This window comes from Papio anubis, chromosome 18 (genome assembly GCF_008728515.1).
Source record: "Papio anubis isolate 15944 chromosome 18, Panubis1.0, whole genome shotgun sequence".
Taxonomy (NCBI): domain Eukaryota; kingdom Metazoa; phylum Chordata; class Mammalia; order Primates; family Cercopithecidae; genus Papio; species Papio anubis.
The window spans coordinates 5,827,492-5,851,292 of NC_044993.1; the positions used below are offsets into that span (position 1 = coordinate 5,827,492).

Sequence of the window (23,801 nt, forward strand, 5' to 3'; positions counted from 1 at the left end):
ACTCTGTCTCAAAAGAAAAAAAGCAGAGCTCGCCACCTTCTGGAGGCCACTGTGATGATGAGCCAAGCAAGTTGGAGCCAAGTTGAAGGGATAGGACAACAAAATATAATAGTAGTTTCTTCTGTATTTTGTATATTCGCCTGAGGATCATCCCAAAAGGCAGGTTGGAGGTGCTGGCGGGCCTGTGTTACTGGGATTCTAGTCTGTGCTGGGAGACAGGGCTCCGCTGCCCCCCAGCTGTGGGGGCCTCAGGCAGGTCTCAGTTCTCGTGCCTTCCTGTCTGGTGAAATGGGGCAGTAGTGCTGGCTCCTCCTTGTGTTTGGTGAGGGTGGAGTGAGGCCCCCACAGAGCTGCTGCTGAGGTGGGCACGGCGGCCGTTGGCAGCTGCTGTTTTGGGTTGCTTTGTCAATCTCTGCCACAGTCTGATGTTTTGTACAGGGAGATGCCTTGGATCCAGGTTCAGGGATTAAATAAACTTGTCAGCTGAAGATGAATTGGAATGGTCACATTTTTTAGGCTGGACAGCATCCCGCCACAGTAACTATCTGACACTGAGCTCACGCACAGAGATGATGGCTGATGTTCCTTCTCCCTCGGGACGTGGGTCTGGCACCTGTGGGCTCTTGATAGTGCCCTCTGAGGAGAGGGTCATGGTCATATCACTTTGGGAGAATTCTCCGCTGTGCCTCACGGACTCCCCCCTTTCTTTCCTCTCTCCCCTTCTCATTTTGATGTCTGAAGCATTGAGTCCCTTATCCTCTGAGTTTCTCTAGCTGCAGTGGAAGATTCTGCTCTCCTATGGGGAAAAGACCCACTGGAGATTTTGCAGGGACCTGGGTCTGTCTGGTTTCTGATGACACAGTAAGAGAAAAGTCTTTTTTCAGGGTGGCTGGTGAAAGGAATTGCATGTGACTCACACAAATAGGAGATAGCCCAATCATACATCGACTCGCGTGGGTGTTAAAATGTTTATCATGCCTAAAGGAGACATTTATAATTAAACCATTTATGCTACATATAACTGGGGGGAACTATGATGCTTTCGGTGCTGGGAATGCAGTGAGGTCCCACGTGGGCTGAGCTGGGCTGGGCAACTCCGACACACGTCTCTGAGGGTGTGGTGGCGCTCTCAGTCGGCACTGTGGAAGGAAGGGTGACCTGTGCTTTCTCCCTGTCACTGTGACTCCAAGGACAGGGGGGCAGCCTTGGGGTTCAGTCCAGGCCAAATTCAGTGTCCTTGACTGGGCGTGGTGGCTCATACCTGTAATCCCAGCACTTTGGGAGGCCGAGGCAGGCAGATCACCTGAGGTCAGGAGTTCAAGACCAGCCTGGTCAACATGGTGAAACCCCATCTCTACTAAAAATACAAAAATTAGTCAGTGTTGTGACGCTGTAATCCTAGCTACTTCAGAGGCTGAGGCAGGAGAATTGCTTGAACCTAGGAGGCAGTGGTTGCAGTGAGCCGAGAGCACATCACTACACAGTGCAAGACTAGGCCACAGTGCAAGACTGTCTCAAAACAAAACAAAAATTATTCCGTGTCCTCCAGGCCTGCCCCCACCCGAGGCTCCACAGGCTCCAGCTCAGACTGCACTTCTCTTTTCTGTGCTGGTTCCTAGAGTGAAAGAGAAGGCCACTCAGTGTTCCCGGGAAATGCACTCAAGCCCTCCCTGCTTCTTGCCTGCAAGTCTGGAGTCAGCCAGGCAGCTGTCTTCAGAAAAAAGCCCGGCCACCGATGCGTGTTGGGTGAGAGTAGAATGGTCCAGGCACCACACAGCCCCTGATTTGAGGGTGCACCTGAAGGCAGGTGCTGAATGAAAAAACAGCCCAGCTTGCTTGTCCTCAGCACTAACCAGCTGTTCCCCCAAACCACATCTGCCAGGCGCATGTGCCAGCCTGCAGTATGAGGGGAGGCCTCAGTACGTTCAGCATGTTTTCCTGGGTCTTCTGCAGCCAGGCCTCTGGCCGCCTTCCCTTTGCCTTCCCCACCTTGAAGGCCAGTAGGACTGGCCTGTGATTCACCCAGGCCTGGGTCACTGTGGAGCAGCCACGCCCTCTGCGGCTGTCACCTCGCTTGCCCCACACTCCCCAGCAGTGGTGTCGGTGGTCCCCTCCAAAAGCCTTGGTCTAGAAAGGCTGAGGCCAGGGATGGTGAAGAGGGGGTGGAAATGCAGGGTCCTTAGGCCCCCGCCCCAGGAGATCTGCACGACCACAGGTGCCTTGTGACCCTCACACACAGTCAGACTTGGCTGCCCAAGAACAGGCTGGCTCAGCAGCTTTCTGGCCCAGGCTGGCTACCAGCAAGTGGCAGCTTCAGAGCCATGAACTCAGGAATGGGACCTTCAGAGGATCTGTGTGGTCTGTCCTAGGTGACCCCTCCAGGAACATGAAAGCTTGGGGTAAGGCTGAGTGACTGCCGTGCCCCACCCATCCCAGGCCAGGTAGCCAACACCATCTCCACTGTGCTCTTGGCCCCATGCTCTTACCTGAAGAAGAGGCTGCAAGGAAGTCGCTGTCCCCGTCTCCACTGGAAGTGAGTGGTGCAGCGTCTCCTTGGCAGGTGGGGGACATCGGTGGCTGGCCAGAGGGGTCCTCATCGCTGAGCTCCTGGATCAGGGGTCGTGGGGACTCGGTGTCTTGTTTTGGGATTTCCAAGTCCCTCTTAGCTTCTTTTATAAAGATGCCTGTGAAGGGCGCCCGAGCCGCCTTTGAGGTGTCTTTAGAGACTGCAAATATATTTGACAGAGTGTCTGCGGGCAGGTTTTCCAGCACAGGGAGTGACGTGTAGTCCAGTTCAGGGTCACTGTCATCACTCAAGTTCGAGATGACCTCAATCTTCGGAAAGCACATATTCTATTCACAGAAGAAAAGATGTGTTTGAAAGTTTCTGTTTTCACAACAGTCACTCTACAATGCACCACGCCAGTTCTGCGTTTTCACCCAATGTCACAAACTATTCTGTTGCCACATCCAAGAAAGGCCCAAGGGAACACAGGACTCTGAAAGTTAGGCCTGGGGGTGGGGTGGCCACTCCCTGGGCACAGCTCATGTCCATGCCCTTCTCTCCGGCCTCTGCTCCCCCAGCCACTGGCTATTCCACACCCTCCTGCTACCCGAGAGGGCACACCCCTGAACCCAGCTTCCCTCAGACTCTCTAGAATTAGCTCCTTGGACAGCAGCCCCCCGACAATAACTGTGTCTGTTTTCTCTGCCACCGAGCTCGCGCACAGAGATGTTGGCTGATGCCTCCTTCTCCCTCAGGGCACAGGTCTGGCACATATGGGCTCCTGGTAATCCCAGTCATGGCCTCTGGGCAGAGGGTCACGCCACTCTGAGAGAATTCCCCATCGTGCCTCACAGACTCACCCCTTTCTTTCCTCTCTCCTGTTTTCATTTCTTTCCCTCTACGTGTAGCTATATTCAGACAGACCTTCATAGGATGGACATAGAAATACATCTTAACGACAGAAAGTGCTTTCAGGTAACTCTGCACCGTGCTCAGCTGTTACAAACCAGCAATAGATTCTCAAGCGGTTAATCATAAAATCTTAAAGAATTGAACAAGAACAAATGGCATTTCCTTCAGCAAGGTGAAAATATGGGGGATGTGGGCTGGGTGCGGTGGCTCACACCTGTAACCCCAGCACTTTGGGAGGCTGAGGCAGGTGGATCACTTGAGGTCAGGAGTTCCGGGAATCCAGCCTGGCCAACATGGTGGGAAATCCATCTCTCACTAAAGAACCCCTAAAACTTAGCTGGGCGTGGTGGCACATGCCTGTCATCCAGGCTACATGGGAGCTGAGGCAGGAGAATGGCAGACCCAGGAGGTGGAGGTTGCAGTAAGGCCAGGAACAGGCTATTGCCTCCAGCCTGGTGAAAGGCAGAGCCAGACTCTGCCTGAAAAAAAAAAAAAAAAAAAAAAAAGGAAAGCCCGGTATGAGTGGCTCAAGCCATAATCCAACACTGGGAGGCCAGAGACAAAGTAGGATCCATGAGGTCAGGAGATCAGAGACCATCCTAAAGCTAACCACGGTGAAACCCACGTCTACTAAAAAAAATACTAAAAATGGCAGGTGTGGTGGGGATGCCTGTAGTCCCAGCCTCCTGGAGGCCCCTGAGGCAGGAGAATGCAGTGAACCCAGGAGGCTCGGGCTTACAGTAAGCAGAGATCCAGCCACCTCCAGCCTGGGTGACAGAACAAGACTCAAATCCAAAAAGAAAAGAAAAAGAAAAAAAGAGAATATGGGGGATTCAATGCTTTATGCATAGGGAACATTTTACTTTCAAGTTTTGGAGAGAGACTGTAAACGACAAGAATGACGGTGGAATTAAGCTGACTGTGGGAAAATGGACTAATGACCTTAACCTGGTCTTCCAGAGATTTGCCTGTTTCATCGTCATCTTCCAAGTCAGGTAGGTCCTGAAAGAGCAAGTGAGCCGCACATCACCAGGGAGGCACATGCGCTGTCAACGTTCTGATAGGCACGATAAAGGCAAACACGCAGTCAACCCAGCCTTAGTTAAAGTTACTCAAATCACTTGGGTGACTCCTCTGCCTGTTCCCCACCCAAAGAAACTCTAGGCACACACAAAGCAAGCGTTGCCACTTCAGGTGTCTGGATCTAATAAAAGAAAGGGAACTTGCAAGATGTGACATATTTAAAGAATTTCCACATCTTTTTTCTGTTTCTTTATTAAGAGATACAGTCCGTTCATCTTAGGGGAAATAATGGGACCCAAACCAAATGCACCTCTGTACAAACTAGTCCAAAAACTCTATGTGGTATAAAAGTAATATATTTTGTATCTCCCCAAAACTGGTAGGACTTTTTTGTATTGTGGGTGTTTGTTTGGTGTCTTTGTCCATAAAAACCAGTGCGTGGTTGTATGCATGAACTGGAGCCACGCTGCCTGGGTTGTTACTCCCCCACCACCATTTTCTAGCTGTGTGGCTTTGGGCAAGTTGCCTAACCTCTCTGTTTCTCATTTTCCTCATCTGGGAAATTGGGATGATAATAGTATGTACCACTTAGAGTTGTAGGAAGGGTTACATCAATCAATACAAGTCGTACTTAGAATGGTGTCACGCATATAATAAGAAACCAACTAATATTAGCTATTAGTGTTGTAGTTATCTATATGGTCAGTTCTCAAATGTGAGAGATAAATTGCCCAATTATGTTTCTTTCTTTCTTTTTCTTTTTTTTTTTTTTTTTTTTTGTATTTTTAGTAGAGACGGGGTTTCACCATGTTGGCCAGGCTGACTCCTGACTTCATGTGATCCACCCACCTCGGGCTCCCAAAGTGCTGGGATTACAGGTGTGAGCCACCACACCTGGCCTTTGTTTCTTTTTTTACATAGCTCCAGAAAACTAGAAACCCACTATGAATTCTGACTGTGATCACTTTAACTCTTACTGGGCCATGTGAAGTCCTGAAGTTTGGACATTAGAAACACCAGTTTAGGAGAAGTTTAACAAGGAAGTGGGGAGGGGGCCACCTCTCCAAGGTATGAGGTCAGAGGTGCCCAGAAATGCCTCTCCTATTCCTGCCCCATCAAAGGACAGTTCTTGAGGGGCTGTGACACAATGTGTGAATTCCCATGGTACCGTTCTTGTGGGCCTAAGCATTTGGGACTGTCATCAAAATGGGAAGAGCTTCAGGGAAGAGTGACAGGCAAGGCTGCGATCAAACATTCACTCAAGGGAATGGGACACTGAACTTCCATGAGTCAGAAGGCCAGTGAGAGCCTGAGCTACCTGCCGGGTGGTGTCCAAGGAGGAGGAAAAAGATACAATGTATAATGATACAATGTAACTGATGATACAATGTAACTCTCACCACCAATTTGGATAAGGCAACTAGTCAGAACTGCTTAGCAAGGTAGCTTCTTTAGCAAAAACGAATCGAGTGTGGTAGACATGGCTCAAGGGTAGTGATTTGGGCCCAGGCTCCCCAAACTTGAGCATGCACGTGCACGAATCACCTAGGGCAGTGCATTAAAGTTGGATTCTGATCAGTAGGCCTGGGGTGAGGCCTGGGAGTCTGCATTTCTAACCAGCGCCCCAGCAATGCCAGGCCTGCCGGCCCAAGGACCACACTTGGGGTATCGAGGATCTCCAGAGTTTGCATCTGATCACCTATTTTACTAACAGTAAAACTGATACTTATCTCCAAGATTAAATACTTCACGTACATCGATGCAGAATGTCTCCTTTGTCTCCAGTCTAACGGTTTCTAAATCTTCCATTCTCGTCCCATCAGGTCCTGTAACGAATCCACCCTCAGCGGCCACAGCCTGGGGAGTCCGCTCTAAAGAGCAACAACAAGTCTTGGAGTTAGTTTAACACACAGCAGGCAGATGGACAAGCCCACGGTGAAGAAGGGCTCCCAGGGTCTGGGCGCGGTGGCTCATGCCTGTAATCCCAGCACTTTGGGAGGCCAAGGTGGGTGGATCCCAAGGTCAGAAGTTCAAGTCCAGCCTGGCCAACATAGCAAAAACCCTGTCTCTATTAAAAATGCAAAAATTAGCCGAGTGTGGTGGCGGGCGCCTGTAGTCCCAGCTACTCGGGAGGCTGAGGCAGGAGAATCACTTCAACCCAGGAGGTGGAAGTTGCAATGAGCCAATATCATACCATTGCACTCCAGCCTGGGTGACAGAGTGAGACTCCTCTGGAAAAAAAAAAGACAAAAACCCTCTTCAGGGCCCAAAGGCCAGCCTCCATGACAGAGGCCGCAGCTCACGACAGGCTTCCGTCTGCTGGGAAAAGAATGGAACAGCTACCCCTTTCTATAACCTGGAGGCGAATCCCATGAGATGAAGAGCACCATCCAGGAGTCAAAGCAGCAGCCACAGGAATCTTGGAAACGGCAGCCGCTGTGGGGCAACAAGTGATGCCAGCAGGGGCGACTCGCTCAGAGACGGAGGGGCAGGCTTCACAGCCCACCGCCGGCCTGTCCCTCAGCCAGGCACACGCCCCTCCTGCTGCACAAGGGTCAGGGCTTGTGCAATTTCATAACTGCAAGATCGCCTGAGGAATGTGGAATCGTGATGGGCCCCGTCCTCGTCCAGTCCCCTACTTTTCCTTTTTATTTACTTATTTTTATTTTTTTGAGACAGGGTCTCACTCTGTCACCCTGGCTGGAGTACAGTGGTGTGATCTCAGCTCACTGCAGCCTCAACCTCCTGTCCCCTACCCCTCCCACCTCAGCCTACAAGTGGTCATCGTCATGCCCGGCTAATTTATTGTGTTTTTTTGTAGATGCTCAGGGGTTGCAGGGAGGGGGATTTCTCACTATGTTGGCCAGGCTGGTCTCGAACTTCTGGCCTCAAGCAATCTGCCCGCCTCGGCCTCCTACAGTGCTGGGATTACATGAGTGAGCCACCTCGCAGGGCCTGCCCCTACTCTTCCCCCAGGCTGTATCCTTGGGTCCTGTACTCTGATCCCTCCATTGCTCTCTGGGCTTCATTTATGTCAGAGATGAATGGCCCACTTTTCACCATTAAAAAGTTACCATTCGGCCATGTCAAATACATAGTGAATTTTGATGACTTAATTTTTTAAAAATAAGTAAAATATCTCATTGATAATTTTTATATTAATTCCATGTTAACATGATTGTATTTTTTATATATTGGGTTAAATCAAATATATCATTAATACTTTTACTGTTTCTTTTTAATTTTTAAATTATTTATTTATTTATTTTTTGAGAGAGGGTCTCACTCTGTCACCCAGGATGGAGTGCAGTGGCGCAATCTTGGCTCACTGCAGCCTCAACTTCCGGGGCTCAAGCAATCCTCTTGCCTCAGCCTTTCAAGTAGCTGGGACTACAGGGGCACACCACCATGCCCAGCTAATTTTTGTAGTTTTGGTAGGGATGAGGTCTCACTATGTTTCTAAGGCTGGTCTGAAACTCCTGGCCTCAATCAACCTTCCTGCCTTGGCCTCCCAAAGTTCCTTTTACTTTTTAAAATAGGGCTACTAGAGAATCTAGTAGTGGCTCCTGTTCCATTTCTTTTTTTCTTTTTCTTTTTTTTTTTTTTTTGAGACAGAGTCTCACTTTGTCGCCCAGGCTGGAGTGCAGTGGCGCGGTCTCAGCTCACTGCAAGCTCCGCCTCCCGGGTTCATGCCATTCTCCTGCCTTAGCCTCCTGAGTAGCTGGGACTACAGGCGCCCGCCACCACGCCCAGCTAACTTTTTTGTATTTTTAGTAGAGACGGGGTTTCACCGTGTTAAAGGATGGTCTCGATCCCCTGACCTCATGATCCGCCCACCTCGGCCTCCCAAAGTGCTGGGATTACAGGCGTGAGCCACCGCGCCTGGCCTCCTATTCCATTTCTGTTGAGCAGCACTGTTCCAGATAACAAGACAACTTGCGTACATTATCTTCTAGAAACAGCAACACAGAAGAAGTGAAACTCAGGCCCCAGGTCCCACAGAGGCCTGAGTCAAAGGCTGGGGCTCCCTGAGGGGCGTGTGTGTCTGTGTGTGTTTCTCTGCTCACGTTACCTTCCCCGACAGCTCCGAGGGGCGGCGGTGGTGGGGCCTCAACTGGGAGGGTCCCCTCTGGCTCTTGATCTCGGTCCTCTCCTTTAACCTCCACAGGCGGCGACAGTAGTGGGACCTCAACTGGGAGGGTTCCCTCTGGCTCTTGATCTCCATCCTCTCCTTTAACCTCCGCAGGCAGTGACAGTAGTGGGGGCTCAGCTGGGAGGGTTCCCTCTGGCTCTCGATCTCCATCCTCTCCTTTAACCTCCACAGGCAGCTCCTCTCCTCCACTTGGCTTTTCTGGGCAGAGCTCATCCTTGGCCTCAAAGCTTTCCTTAACAAATAGCTCCATCTTCTGCCTTGTTTCTCTGTCCCCGGGAGGCTCCTCCTTGCCTTCCTCACTGGCAGGCACGTTCTCACCATCGTCTGAAGATGTCGTCTCCCCTACTGGCGGAAAATGCAAAGGTGAATGTGGGAGTGTCCCAGGAGGACAAGGGTGTTCGTGCATACTTCAAGGGCTCACAGCAAACTTCTGAGACCAGGAAAGAGGTCAGGAACACCGTTTAAAAACGTGTCCTCGAGGGGCTGGGTGCAGTGAGTCGCGCCTGTAATCCCAGCACTTTGGGAGGCCAAGGAGGGTGGATCACTTGAGGCCAGGAGTTCAAAACCAGGCTGGCCAACATGACGAAACCCCCTCTCCACTAAAAATACAAAAAATTAACTAGACGTGGTGGCACGCGCCTATAGTCCCAGCTATTCAAGAGGCTGGGGCAGGAGAATCGCTTGAACCTGGGAGGTGGAGGCTGCAGTGAGCCAAGATCGTGTCACTGCACTTCAGCCTGGAAGACAGAGCAAGACTCTGTGTCCAAAAAATAAAAATAAAAATAAATAAGGAACACAGTTTAAAAAGTTTCTTCAAGGGGCTGGGCGTGGTAGCTCATGCTTGTAATCCCAGCACTTTGGGAGGCCCAGGCAGTCAGATCATTTGACGTCAAGAGTTCAAGACCAGCCTGGCAAACATGGTGAAACTTCGTCTCTACTAAAATAATAATAATAATAATAATAGCTGGGTGGGGTGGCACATGCCTATAATCCCAACTACTAGAGAGACCAAGGCAGGAGAAGCGCTTGAACCCAGGAGAGAAGAGGTTGCAGTGAGTCACTGCATTCCAGTCTAGGTGACAGAGTGAGACTGTCTCAAAAAAAAAAAAAAAAAAAAAAAAAGAAGTATCCTTGAGGGATGTTCATTAGTGTTGTTTACAGTGGATAATGACGGGAGCCAAATGCCCGTGAAGGCGCTGCCGAGCACAGCCCTTTAATGGAACAAGTTACAGCCATCAAGAAAACAGAACACAAGAAGTTCTTAGGAGATGCATGCTGAAGCACTGGGGATTTAAAGGCTATGTCGTTTGCCTTTATCTTCAAATGGTTCAGGGGAAAAGCAAAGTGTGTGTGTGTGTGTGTGTGTGTGTGTGTGTGTGGCAAATATGTGTAGCAAATTATGAAAAACCACAGAATCTATTAATAAATGCAGACATACAACTATGTTTTACTATTTCAGCTTTTCTGAAAATTTTTAACATTTCAAAACAAAAAGTTGGGAAAAGACAAAATATATGTAGTAAGAAAATATCTATTGTATGGAAAATAGTTATAGTATGCTAATGCAAAAGACTAGACAGGAAGCAACATAATTATGCCATTTTTACATAAAAATGGGTATGTGGCCAGGTGCGGTGGCTCACATCTATAATCCCAGCACTTTGGGAGGCTGAGGCGGGAGGATTGCTTGAGGCCAGGAGTTTGAGACCAGTTTGGCCAACACAGCAAGGCCCTGTCTCAAAAAAAAAAAGAATACAAAAATATTAGCCAAAGATGTTCACACCTTAATCTTAGACTATGCATATGTTACCTTACACGGACAAAGGGACTGTGCAGATGTGATTAGGATCTAGAACCCTGAGATCAGGAAATTGTCCTGGGTTATCCAGGCAGGCTCAAAAGAATCACAAGGGCTCTCAGAATAGGGAAGCAGGCGTGTCAGAGCCAGAACGAGGCTGGAAGATGCCACACTGCTGGCCTGGAAGTTGGAGGAAGGGGCCACGAGCCAGGGAACGCAGGCGGCCTCTAGAGGTGGGAAAGGCAAGGAAGCGGGTTCTCCCCTGGGGCCCCCAGAAGGAGCACAACCCTGAGACACCTCAATTTTAGCTTAGTGAAACCCATTTTGGGCTTCTGACCCACAGAACTGCAATAAGGTAACAAATTTGTGTTTTTTAAGCCACTAATATTGTGGCAATTTGTTGTGGCTGCTATGAAATTACAAGATACATTTATCTCTGAAACAGAGCTCCTAAAACCCCGGTAGATAGGGGTGCTAGAAGGCTGTTTTGTTCTAATATTTTATCTTCGAGCCCAGGTCCTGGCACAGAGCTCCTAAGACCTTCGTCCAGGGTGACAGGGAGATCTTTTGTCTGAAGGGGCCCTTGGGGGCGGGGTGGCTTCCAGACCAGAGAGACCAAGTCGTGATGAGAGGCTTGGAGCTTTCAGCCCCACCCTCGTCCTTCAGAGAGGGCGGAGGGGCTGGAAATGGAGTTAATCATCCATCATGCCCACGTGTTGAAGCTTCCGGAAAACCCCCTGAACTGTGAGGTTCAGAGAGCTTCCGAGTTGCTGAACACTGGAGGTATCTGGAATGGGGTGTGGCCACAGAGGGCGTGAAGCTCCGCCCCTTCCCACAGACCCTTCCCTAAGCTCCACTTCATCCTGCTGTTCATCTGCATCCCTTATCGTATCCTTTATTAATATAATAACCCAGAAAATATAAGTGTTCTCTGGAGTTCTGTGAGCCATCAGAGCAAAGTATCAAACCCAAAGGGAGTGTCATGGGAACCCTAATTTTATGGCCATTCTGTTAGAAGTACAGGCAACACCCTGGGACTCGCAGTTGCATCAGAAGTGGGGAGTAATCTCGCAGGACCATTGTCCATCACCTGTGGGGTTAGTGTCAGGATGGAAATGAATTGTAGGACACCCGGCTGGTGTCAGCGAATTGGTGGGTGTGGGGACACCCGCACATTTGGTGAGCACAAGTCTGCCGGGTGTTGAGAGTGTGGTAGAAGAAAACAACCTATTTGAGTTTTCCTACTTTCAGCAGCCGCAGAAAACTAATAGGTCATTTATTTTGAAAAACTGTGTTTCAATCAGTAAAAGTGGTTGGAAACAGCTCATCACCGTTCCAGGTTCTCACTGGTGCTGGCAGGTGGGTGAGGCCAACTGCAGATGGATCTGCAGGTTGTGAGGAAATGGTTTAAAAAAAATCCCTGGCCAGGTGCAGCAGCTCACGCCTATAATCCCAGCACTTTGGGAGGCCAAGGTGGGTGGAGCACTTGAGCCCAGGAGTTTGAGACCAGCCTGGGCAACATAGTGAGACCCCACCTCTACGGAAAAAAAAAAAAAAATTAATTAGCTAAGCATGATGGTGCACACCTGTAGTCCCAGCCACTTAGGAAGCTGAGGTGAGAGGATCACTTGAGGTGGAGGTTGCAGTGAGCCAAGATTGTGCCACTGCACTCTAGCCTGGGCAACTGAGTGAGATCTTATCCCCACCAAAAGAAAAAAAAAGAAAGAAAAAAAGAAAATCCAAGGCTGGGCACAGTGGCTCATGCTTGTAATCCCAGCACTTTGGTAAGCCAAGGTTGGCAGATGATTTGAAGTCAAGAGTTCGAGACAAGCCTGGACAACATGGCAAAATCCCTTCTCTACTGAAAATACAAAAATTAGCCAGGCATGGTGGTACGTGCCTGTAATACCAGCTCTGGGGAGGCTGAGGCACAAGAATTGCTTGAACCCGGGAGACAGAAGTTGCAGTGAGTCAAGATCACGCTGCTGCACTCCAACCTGGGTGACAGAGCGAGACTCTGTCTAAAAAAAAAAAAAAAAAAAAAATCCCCAAGATTAAAGAGTAAGTTTGACAGCTTAGACTCGCCTAATCTCAAAGGAACTCTGGGGCTGTTGTCTTCGGCCCAGCACATACCTCTCTCTTGACTCTCTCTCTGTCTTTTCCTCTCCTCCGCCCGCCGCTTGATCATGGCCAAGGCTTCAATGCTGTCTGTGATCTTCTTCCGCTCCCTGCTCTCCCACTGCTGTCTCTCCTCCTTTTCAGCTGCGTACCCTCCCCTAGCCCAGGCCTCCGCACAAGCTCTGTTTAAAAAAAACAAAGAAACATAAATAGGGAAGGTGAACTCCAAACATATACTCTCTGATCAACTTGCTCATTTTCTTCAAAATCAAAGCAAAGTGAGCATCAGACATGTGACTGCAAGGATGAAAGTTACACGTGTGAATTTTATTATTTAAGGTGGAACGGTCTGCACAGCCTTCTTAGATATGACACCAAAAGCACAAGTGACAAGAGAAAAAATAGAGAAATCGGATTCCATCAAAATTAAAAATGTTTGTCATACAAAGAATACCATAAATAAAGTATTATTAAAAAAAAAAAAAAAAAAAAAAACCAGCAGGACACACTGGCTCACGCCTGTAATCCTAGCACTTTGGAGGCCAAAGTGGGATGATCACTTGAGCCCAGGAGTTTGAGATCAGCCTGGGCAACACAGCGAGACCCTGTGTCTACCGAAAAAAAGTAAAAAGACAACTCAAAGAATGTGAGAAGATATTTGCAAATCATATATTTGATAATGGTCTTGTACCTAGAAAATATAAATAAGCCTCACAACTCATTAATAGAAAGATGACACAATTTCAAAATGACCAAAGTTTAGGCAGTGCATGGTAGCTCACACCTGTAATCCCAGCACTTTGGGAAGAGGAGGTGGGTGGATCACCTGAAGTCAGGAGTTCAAGACCAGCCTGGCCAACATGGAGAAACCCCGTCTCTACTAAAAATCCGAAAATTAGCTGGGCGTCGTGGCACGCACCTGTAGTCCCAGCTACTCGGGAGGCTGAAGGAGGAGAATCGCTTGAACCCACGAGGCAGAGGTTACAGTGAGCTGAGATCACACCACTGCACTCCAGCCTGAGTGACAGAGTAAGATTCTACCCCCCCCCCAAAAAATGAGCAAAATTTTAAAAAATGAGAAAAAAGACTACAGACTGGGAGAAAATAAATGAAAAAAAAAAAAAAAAGTATCCGGGAAAGGGCTTGGATCCAAAACATACAAATAACTTTTAAAATTCAAAGATAAGGAAACAACCCAATAAAAAACCAGGCAAACGATCAAGATACCTCACCAAAAAAGATATACAGATGGCAAATAAGCCTGTGAAAAGATGCTCCACATCACGTGTCCTGGGGAAATGCAAATTAGAACAATAAGATAACATGATGTGGCTATAAGATGGCTAAAATCCAAAACACTGGCAATGCTGTGCTAATGAGGATGTGGAGTGCTGGGAACTCTCACTTGTTCCTAGGGGGAATGCAAAATGGTACAGCCACTTTGGAAAACGGTGTGGCAGATTCTTACAGGACTAAAAATACTCTCACCATATGATCCAGCAATTGTGCTTCTAATTATTTACCCAAATGAATTGAAGACTTATGTCCACACGCAAACCTGCACATGGATGTTTACAGCAGTTTTATTCTAACTGGCAGAAATTAGAAGCGACCAACATATCCTTTAGTAGGTGAATGGATAAACAAACTCTGGCACACCCAGATGGAAGAATACCACTCAGCAGTGAAAAGAGATGAGCTGTCAAGCCACACGAATTCATGGAAGAAGCCTAACTTCATTGCTAAGTGAAAGAAGCCAGTCCATAAAGGCTATATGCTGTATGATTCCAGCTATATGACTTTCTAGATAAGGCAAAATCACGGAGACGGCAAAAAGATCAGTGTTACCAGGAGTTGGGGCTGAGGAGGTGGGAGGGATGAATAAGCAGAGCACAGAGGGTTTTAGGGCAGTAAAACTATTCTGTGAGATACTGTGATGGGGGATACATGACATGATACCTTTGTCCAAACCCACACAATGTGCAACACCAAGCATGAGCCCCAAAGAAATGATGGACTTCAGTCAATAATAAGGTACCAGCATTGGTTGATCGCTTGTCACAAATGTCCCACACGAATGTAACACGTTACAAATAGGAGAAACTGTGAGGGTGGGTGGTATATGGGAACTCTCTTTACTTTCTGCTCAATTTTTCTGTAAATCTAAAACTGCTCTGAAAATAAAGTCTAGGCCAGGTGCAGTGACTCATGCCTGTAATCTCAGCACTTTGGGAGGCCAAGGTGGGCAGATGACTTGAGCCCAGAAGTTCCGGACCAGCCTGGGCAACATGGCAAGACCCCATCTCTACAAAAAGCACAAAAACTAGCCAGGCGTGGTGGTGCACACCTGCAGTCCCCGCTACTCAGGAGGCTGAGAGGTGAGAGGGTTACTTGAGCCCAGGAGGTGGAGGCTGCAGGGAATCATGATTGCAGCACTACACTCCAGCCTGGGCGACAGAGCGAAACGCTGTCTCAAAAAAAAAAAAAAAAAAAAGTCTGTTAGAAGTCTATTAAATTTTTTTAAAATCAGCAAAGAAACTGAACAGGCATTTCTCCAAAGAAGACATAAAAACTGCCAATAAGTACATGAAGGATGCTCGACATCATTATCTACCAGGGAAAAGCAAATGGAAACCACAGTGACACACCACTTCATACCATCCAGGGGACTAGAAATAAAAAGACAGGGCCGGGTGCGGTGGCTCACCCCTTTAATCCCAGCACTTTGGGAGGCTGAGGCAGGTGGATCACGAGGTCAAGAGATTGAGACCATCCTGACCAACATGGTGAAACCCTGTCTCTAATAAAAATAGAAAAATTAGCTGGGCATGGTGGCTGATGCCTCTAATCCTAGCTGCTAGGGAGGCTGAGGCAGGAGAATCACTTGAACCTGGGAGGCGGAGATTGCAGTGAGCTGAGATCTCACTGCTGCACTCCAGCCTGGGTGACAGGGTGAGACTCCATCTTAAAAAAACAAAAAGAGAGAAAAAGACAGGCAATCAGAAGCATTGGTGAGGATACGGGAAAACTGGAACCCTCCTACACTGCTGATGGGGATGTAAAATGGTGCAGCTGCTTTGGAAAACAATGTGGTGTCTCCTCAAAAATTAAACAAAGTCCCTGTATGACCCAGAAATTCCACTCCTAGATACGTACCCAGAAGAAGACAACAGCTGTCCACACAAAAACTTCATTATTGACAATAGCCAAAAAGTGAAAAGAACCCTAATTTCCAAAAGCTGATGGACAAATACAATGTAGTGTATCAAAATGCAGTATCATGTGGCAATAAAAAGGAGTGACGTACTGGATGGAGCACGCCACATCGCAGATGAACCCTGACAACACGACGCTAAGTGAAAGAAAAAAAAGACTCCATTTATATGAAATGTCCAGAACAGGCAAATCAACAGAGAGGAAAAGGAGAGAAGTAGCTGCCAGGGCCTTCAGGGAGCGAGAAATAGGGGGTGGGCTGCTAATGGGGATGGTGTTTTTTTGGTTTTTTTTTTTTGGTTTTTTTTGGGACAGTCTCGCACTGTCACCCAGGTTGGAGTGCGGTGGCGCAGTCTCGGCTCACTGCAACCTCCACCTCCCGGATTCAAGCGATTCTCTTGCCTCAGCCTCCCGAGTAGCTGGGACTACAGGCGCCTACCACCACGCCCAGCTAATTTTTGTACTTTTAGTAGAGACAGGGTTTCACCATGTTGGCCAGGATGGTCTTGGTTTCTTGACCCCATGATCTGCCCACTCTGGCCTCCCAAAGTGCTGGGATTACAGGTATGAGCCACCATACCCAGCCAGTGTTTCCTTTTCTTTTCTTTTTTTTTTTTTTTTTTGAGATGGAGCCTCGTTCTGTTGCGCAGGCTGGAGTGCAGTGGTGTGATCTCGGCTCGCTGCAAGCTCCACCTCCCGGGTTCATGCCATTCTCCTGCCTCAGCCTCCTGACTAGGTGGGACTACAGGCACCCACCACCATGCCCGGCTAATTTTTTCTATTTTTTAGTAGAGACAGGGTTTCACCATGTTAGCCAGGATGGTCTCGATCTGCTGACCTCATGATCCGCCTGCCTCAGTCTCCCAAAGCGCTGGGATTATAGGCGTGAGCCACTATGCCCGGCCCAGTGTTTCCATTTTAGGGTGATGAGAATGTTCTAAAATTGATTGTGGTGATGGTTGCATAACTCTGTGAATATACTCAAAGCCATTGCATTGTACACTTTGTTTTTTATTTTTATTTTTATTTTATTTATTTATTTATTTTTTTGAGAGGGAGTCTCCTGACCTCAAGTGATCCACCCACCTCAGCCTCCCAAAGTGCTGGGATTACAGCCGTGAGCAACTGCATCCAGCCACATTGTACACTTTAAATACATAAACTGTATGGTATGTGAATAATACCTCAACAAAGTTGTTATTTGAAAAATAAAGTCTGGTGGTTTAAAAACAGGAGGCTTACCTTCAGAGAGAAGCAGCAGATCCCTGCTGTAAAATCAAAGGTACAGGTGTTTGGAAATAGTCATACAGGGTGTTGCAAAGTATACTATAGCAGAGAAAGACCACGAGTCACTGAGACAGAAAATGCTAAGGAGAATAAACCATGTTCCAGTCCATTTACCACACAGTGAGAAAACCTCAGACCCTTTGATCTCAGAGCAGACAGCCAGCAGAGGCCTATCTGTTGCCTGCTACGTGCCAGGCACCGTTCTAGAGGCTAGAGACCCAGCAGTGAGTGTAAGAGCTCATCTCTGTTAGAGGAGCCCTTTTAGTTGGGGAAGACAGATTCTAAACAAAGAAATGAGTGTATGTCAGAGGCTGATGTGTCCTAAGAGGAAATTAAATCAGGCTGAAGAGACATCAAGTGGAGAAGGCACTATTTACATGGGTTATGGAGAGTGCGTTAATGACAGGTGAGCAGATGCCTGCTGCATCCTAGATGACAGCAAGTACCCAGTGTCAAACAATTAGTCAGTGGCTGGATTAAGATTCAATGCCAGGGGTGTGGCGGTTCATGCCTGTGAGGTTTTGGGAGCCTCAGAGCTTTGGGAGGCCAAGGCAGGAGGATCACCTGAGGCCAGAAATTTGAGACCAGCCTTGGCAACATAGAGAGACCTCCATCTCTACAAAAACTTAAAAATTAACTGGGTTTGGTGATGCACGCTTGTAATCTCAGTTACTTGGGAGGCTTGTGTGAACCCAGGAGTTTGAGGCTGCAGTGATGGCACCACTGCACTCCTGCCCAGGTGACAGAGTACAACCCTGTCTCTAAAAAAAGATTCAAACCAGGTTAATCTGACTCCTGAGCTGGAGTCTTGGGCTATGCTGTAAAGGATGGTGGCTCCTATTGCTCACATCCGCGTTACTTTCCTCAGCATGGCCCCCGGGGTGGGGGCAGCCTCTTCAGTGGCAGCTGCTCCCACTGGTTCACTCCTAGGAGCCCAGCACCTGCTCGGAGTCCTGCATGTTGCTCACAGGCACTCACAAGGACCCTGTGGCAACAGTATTCTCATCCCCACTCTGCAGAGGAGGAACGTGTGCCCAGGGAGGTTAGGGAGCTCCCCCAAGGTCGTAAGTAGCTCGTGGCTGCAGAGCTGGCTTGGGAGTCAGGCCCCTGCACACTGGCTGCTCTCCCCGTCCTCACCACTCCCAGACCTGGGGCCCAGGGAGCTGGGTCAATTTCTGTTGAACCTCCCAGGAGCAGGTCTTATTTTCTTACCTGGCTAAAGTGGAAGCTGTATTGGAAATATTTATTAGTTTGATTTAAATTTGTGAGTTTAAAACATATTACAAGCTACATTGATCTTAAATGTTGTATAATGCAAAATTCAGATTGTACTTCTCATCAAGTAGCCTATATGACTGATATTTTATTCTAATTCGAATTACTAAATTGATCTAAATTTAAAAGTAAGTTAAAAACACAGATAAAAGCAGTGACGATAAACATGGCATGGCAGTCCAGGGTGCAATGTTCCTAATATTAAAGAAGCTCTTACAAATCGGTAAGAAAAGCACTTCAGAAAGAAACTTGGAAAAAGTCACGGACAGAATATTCATAAAAGAGGAAATATAAGTGTCCAGTAACAATGAAAAAAATGCCTAACTTCATCAATTGTCCAAAAATGGCAATTTAAAACAACAGGGTACTATCTTCACCCATTAACTAACTTGGCAAAGATTTCTTTTCATGGTTATGTTTTGTGAGGTTGTAAACTGGTACAAACTCTCTAGAAAACAACTAGAAAATATTTGTAAGAGTTTTTACAAAGTCTGAAACCGCATTCTTCAATGCAGTGATGCTACTCCCAAAATTCCATTCCAAGGAACTCATCAGCAAAGAGGTAAACCACCAATACAAAGATACTTATCAAAGGAATATAAAAATCTATGAATAAGTGCTTAAATTCCCATTATAGTCAATTATGTCGCCATCAAGCCTATTTCCAAAGAACGTTTTTGATATGTGAAATTGCTCAAGAATCAGAAATTTAAAAAGTTTAATATTAAGCATGGTCAACTATTAAATATTAAAATGTGATCAGAAGGCTTTTCTCTTCTTACCTGTCCTTTGGAAACACTGGTCTATCATCCAGGTATGTTAAGTGCTTTAGTCGTACAGTGACTGTCCTTCTATAATTAGGAATGTGTCTGATAACCGGGTTTCCCATCAAATTCAGTACACGCTGCAAGAAGACAAGCAGAACCAAAATGATTACTGAAAGATGCGACTGAATTATTTGATATGTGCTGTGCACTAAGAATAAATGAACAAAATCTAGAGAAGTGCCAATATCACATCCTGGTGACTTGATGGGAGAAATCAGGTTTCCATTGCTCTCACGCTATCAGAGCTGTCTAGATCATTCAGCAGCCCTTTCCTCCACTTGAACTTCAGATCTTAGATCTCATTGTCCCTCCAGAACAATACTGGAAAACATTTTCTGAGGCTTTTTCTGAGAGCAGTTGATTATATTAGTTTTGCTACCCAACCTCTTTTACTGAAATGAATCTCTGCCTAATTGATTGTTTTCTTTTCTTCCCAGCCAGGATCCATTTTAAGAAAACGCACACAGCTGCTAGACAGAGAAGCAGCAGTGACTAAGGGAAAGGATGGAGAGTGCCCGCTTACTTCTGCTGAGTGCCACAGGATGGAGGGCCCTTCTCCCTCAGCTTACAGCTCTCCCTGCTGTCAGTTAGGACCAGGGAGGAGGAAGGGGTTCAGCAATCTCACCTGCCATCCTCCCCCATTTTTAAATACTGTCACCTCCTCTGCTGCCTTAAGAAACAAAGAAGTTGGCCGGGCGTGGTGGCTTACGCCCGTAATCCCAGCACTTTGGGAGGCCGAGGCGGGTGGATCACAAGGTCAGGAGATTGAGACCATCCTGGCTAACATGGTGAAACCCCATCTTTGCTAAAAATACAAAAAATTAGTCAGGCGTGGTGATGGGCGCCTGTAGTCCCAGCTACTCGGGAGGCTGAGGCAGGAGAATGATGTGAACCCGGGAGGTGGAGCTTGCAGTGAGCCGAGATCGCGCCACTGCACTCCAGTCTGGGAGACACAGCGAGACTCTGTCTCAAAAAAAAAAGAAAAAGAAACTCAAAGAGGTTGAATGCGTAGAGGGGCTGGGCTTGGTGGCTCACTCCTGTAATCCCAGCACTTTGGGAGGCTGAAGTGGGTGAATCACTTGAGGTCAGGGGTTCGAGACCAGCCTAGCCAACATGGTTAAACCCCATCTCTACTAAAAATACAAAAATTAGAGGGGCGTGGTGGCGAGCACCTGTAATCCCAGCTACTCAGGAGCCTGAGGCAGAAGAATCACTTGAACCCAGGAGGCGGAGGCTGTAGTGAGCCGAGATTATGCCACTGCACTCCAGCCTGGGTGACAAAGCAAAACTCCATCTCAAAAAAAAAAAAAAAGAAGTTGAACGCTTAAGGCAACATGAGGGTGAACCATTTCAAAATCTGTCTGCCTAAACCGATGGAATATTTTTCATATCTAAAGTGTTTCTTTGTTGAAGATATCGTAAACGAGTTAGTTTAGCATTTCCCAAACTTCATTCTCATGCTGTCTTTACCATTCTTGCTCTATTTTCAAGTGACTTACCCTGCACAGGGTGGGGTGGTGGGAGCAATACACCCAGACAGCAATAAAGGGGTACACGGTGTGGGGAGGATTTAAATGCAGTCACAAAATAACGATTAATATAAAGCAACCTGCTTTCCTTCTGGGCTGAATTGTGTCCTAATCAAAATTCACATGTTAAAGTCCCTCAGCACCTCAGAATGTGACTGTATTTGGAGATAAGACTTTTAAAGCCATGATGAAGTTGAAATGAGCCCATTAGGATAGGCCCTAATCCAATCTTACTGGTGTCCTTAGAAGAAGAGAGTAGGACACAGCACATAGGGAGGGACCGTGTGAGGACCCAGAGAGAAGACGGCCCTCTACCAGCCAAGGAGAGGACTCTGGAGAACCCAGCCCTGCCCACACCTTGCTCTTGACGTTCAGTCTCCAGAATTATGAGAAAATAAATTTCTTTTTTTTTTTTTTTTTTTTTTTTTTTTGAGATGGAGTCTAGTTCTGTTGCCCAGGCTGGAGTGCAGTGGCGCGATCTCGGCTCACTGCAAGCTCCACCTCCCAGATTCACGCCATTCTCCTGCCTCAGCCTCCCAAGTAGCTGGGACTACAGGTGCCCACCACAATGCCTGGCTACTTTTTTGTATTTTTAGTAGAGCCAGGGTTTCATCATGTTAGTCAGGATGGTCTCGATCTCCTGACCTTGTGATCCGCCTGCCTCGGCCTCCCAAAGTGCTGGGATTACAGGCGTGAGGCACCACACACAGCCACGAAAAAGTATATTTCTATTGGTTAAGCCACCCGGTACTTATGGCAACCCCAGCCAAAACAAAAACGAACAAATGGGAGGATTGTAATATAATAGAGCTTTCTATTCTCACCATGCACTGCAGTTCTAAACTAGTCTTTTGATGGTACATGCTACAGATTGTTCCTGAACTATGATTTGCTTTCAGTTGACTCGCTTTTCTCCGTGTTTATCAATGCACTAAGCGGTATACAATAAACTCAAGGGTTTTGTGTGCTAGTTTTAGTATTTTTTTCCTAGTACACGTTAACACATAGACACTAAGAAGCAAGGAAGCTGTCAAAGGTACTAGAGAGGACTTAAAAGGACTTGGGAAGCAAGCCAAAGGATGAGAATTTTTTTTTTTTAAGACAGTGTCTCATTCTGTCTGGAGTGCAGTGGTGAGATCTCAGCTCACTGCAACGCCTCCCGGGTTCAAGCAATTCTTATGCCTCAGCCTCCCAAGTAGCTGAGATCACAGACGTGCACCAACATACCCAGCTAATTTTTGTATTATTATTAGGGATAGGGTTTCACCATGTTGACCAGCTGGTCTCAAACTCCTGGCCTCAAGTGATCTGCCCACCTTGGCCTCCCAAAGTGCTGGGATACAGGTGTGAGCCACCATACCTCACCTGGATGGGAAAATTTGAACATGAAAAATTAAAGTGACTGCAAGAGTTAAATCTTGTCAAATACTGTATATATAAATGCATGCATTCATAATGATACTAAAAAAAGAAAGGCTTCATTGTCGCCATGAAAGGTTGCTAGGGTCTCAATTTATTTTACTGAAAATTGATAAATAACCAGCCTGAGCAATATGGCAAAACCCCATCTCTACAAAAAATATAAAAATTAGCCGGATGTGGTGGTGTGCACCTGTGCTCCCAGCTACTTGGAGGCTAAGGTGGGAGAATTGCTTGAGCCCGGGAGGTCGAGGCTGCAGTGAGCCATGATTATACCACTGCACTCCAGCCTGGGTGACAGAGCAAGACCCTGTCAAAAAAAAAAAAAAAAAGGAAATGAAAAGAAAATCGATAAATAAAAGGGCCAAACATTGATCCTGGCCTTTTCTGCATGAACTGCATGAACCGCTAGTTGGTGAGTGAAAGCTCTTTGTAGAAGCATTCTAGCTGAAGCATTCTAGCTAACAAATGCTGAGAGAGTGAGAGAACTGGAAAGTTGTCATTGTGTGACTCCTCATTAAATAATTCATCTAGGCAACTTTCATCAGTGACTGCTGAAATAACTGGGAGAAGGACTGATGGGAAACTTGATAATGGCTGGACAAGGCTGACAACATCTGAACCCACTAGTGAATCTTAAAATGACAAAAGGAGGCCGGGCGCAGTGGCTCAAGCCTGTAATCCCAGCACTTTGGGAGGCCGAGACGGGCGGATCACGAGGTCAGGAGATCGAGACCATCCTGGCTAACACGGTGAAACCCCGTCTCTACTAAAAAATACAAAAAAACTAGCCGGGCGAGGTGGCGGGCGCCTGTAGTCCCAGCTACTCGGGAGGCTGAGGCAGGAGAATGGCGTAAACCCTGGAGGCGGAGCTTGCAGTGAGCCGAGATCCGGCCACTGCACTCCAGCCTGGGCAACAGAGCGAGACTCCGTCTCAAAAAAAAAAAAAAAAAAAAAAAAAAAAAAAAAAAAAACAAAAGGAAAAGCAAGCAGGCATCACATGCTCCCTGATGTGAGGAACCGGCAGTGGAAGGACCTGGCACACCTCAAGGTGAAATACTGAGCCCGAATACCATCCAGTCTCTGACTCTGATATCATTTTACAGGAAATACCAGGGCCAGCAGAACATGTTAAGTGGCACCACAAGGATGCAATCAGCTAAATCCAGAATGTGGATAACACCAGACAGAGGACCTGGTTTCCTTGAAAAATCAATTGAGTGGTGGCTGAGCGTGATGACTCATGCTTGTAATCCTAGCACTTTGGGAGGTTGAGGCGGGTGGATCACTTAGGGTCAGGAGTTCAAGATCAGCCTGGACAACATGACGAAACCCTGAATCTACTAAGGATATAAAAATTAGCTGGGTGTGGTGGCGTGCACCTGAAATCCCAGCTACTTAGGAGGCTGAGGCAGGAGATTTGCTTGAACCCATAGGCAGAGGTTGCAGTAGGCCGAGTTTGTGCCATAGCACTCCAGCCTGAGTGACAAAACAGTGAGACTCCGTCTCAAAACAAACAAACAAACAAAAAAAGTCCTTATCTGTCAGAGGTACACACTGAACTATTTGAGGGTAAAATAATATGACATCTGGCATTTCAGATATTCCAGCTAAAAACACAAAGAGGAAAAAAGTGTGAAAAAGGGAAGGAAGGAAGCCAGGAAGGAGAAAAAAGACAAAAGGACTTGATATTTGATGAAAATAATGGAAGTAGTTTCCTGTGGTGCTTTTTCATTGTTTT

At 47.2% G+C, this 23,801-nt stretch overlaps 1 protein-coding gene across 1 annotated transcript in view; it reads right to left on the minus strand.

Annotated features, from left to right (window-relative positions):
- Positions 1-106: 106 nt before the first annotated feature.
- Positions 107-23,801, minus strand: part of DNAAF1 (dynein axonemal assembly factor 1) — a 33,927-nt gene continuing 10,232 nt past the window's right edge. The window contains 8 exon segments of the mRNA XM_003917247.4: positions 107-1,077; positions 1,079-1,139; positions 2,487-2,853; positions 4,367-4,420; positions 6,197-6,312; positions 8,514-8,936; positions 12,526-12,692; positions 19,068-19,189. Of these exon segments, the coding sequence (XP_003917296.3) occupies positions 1,032-1,077; positions 1,079-1,139; positions 2,487-2,853; positions 4,367-4,420; positions 6,197-6,312; positions 8,514-8,936; positions 12,526-12,692; positions 19,068-19,189 (1,356 nt within the window). The 3' untranslated portion in view covers positions 107-1,031.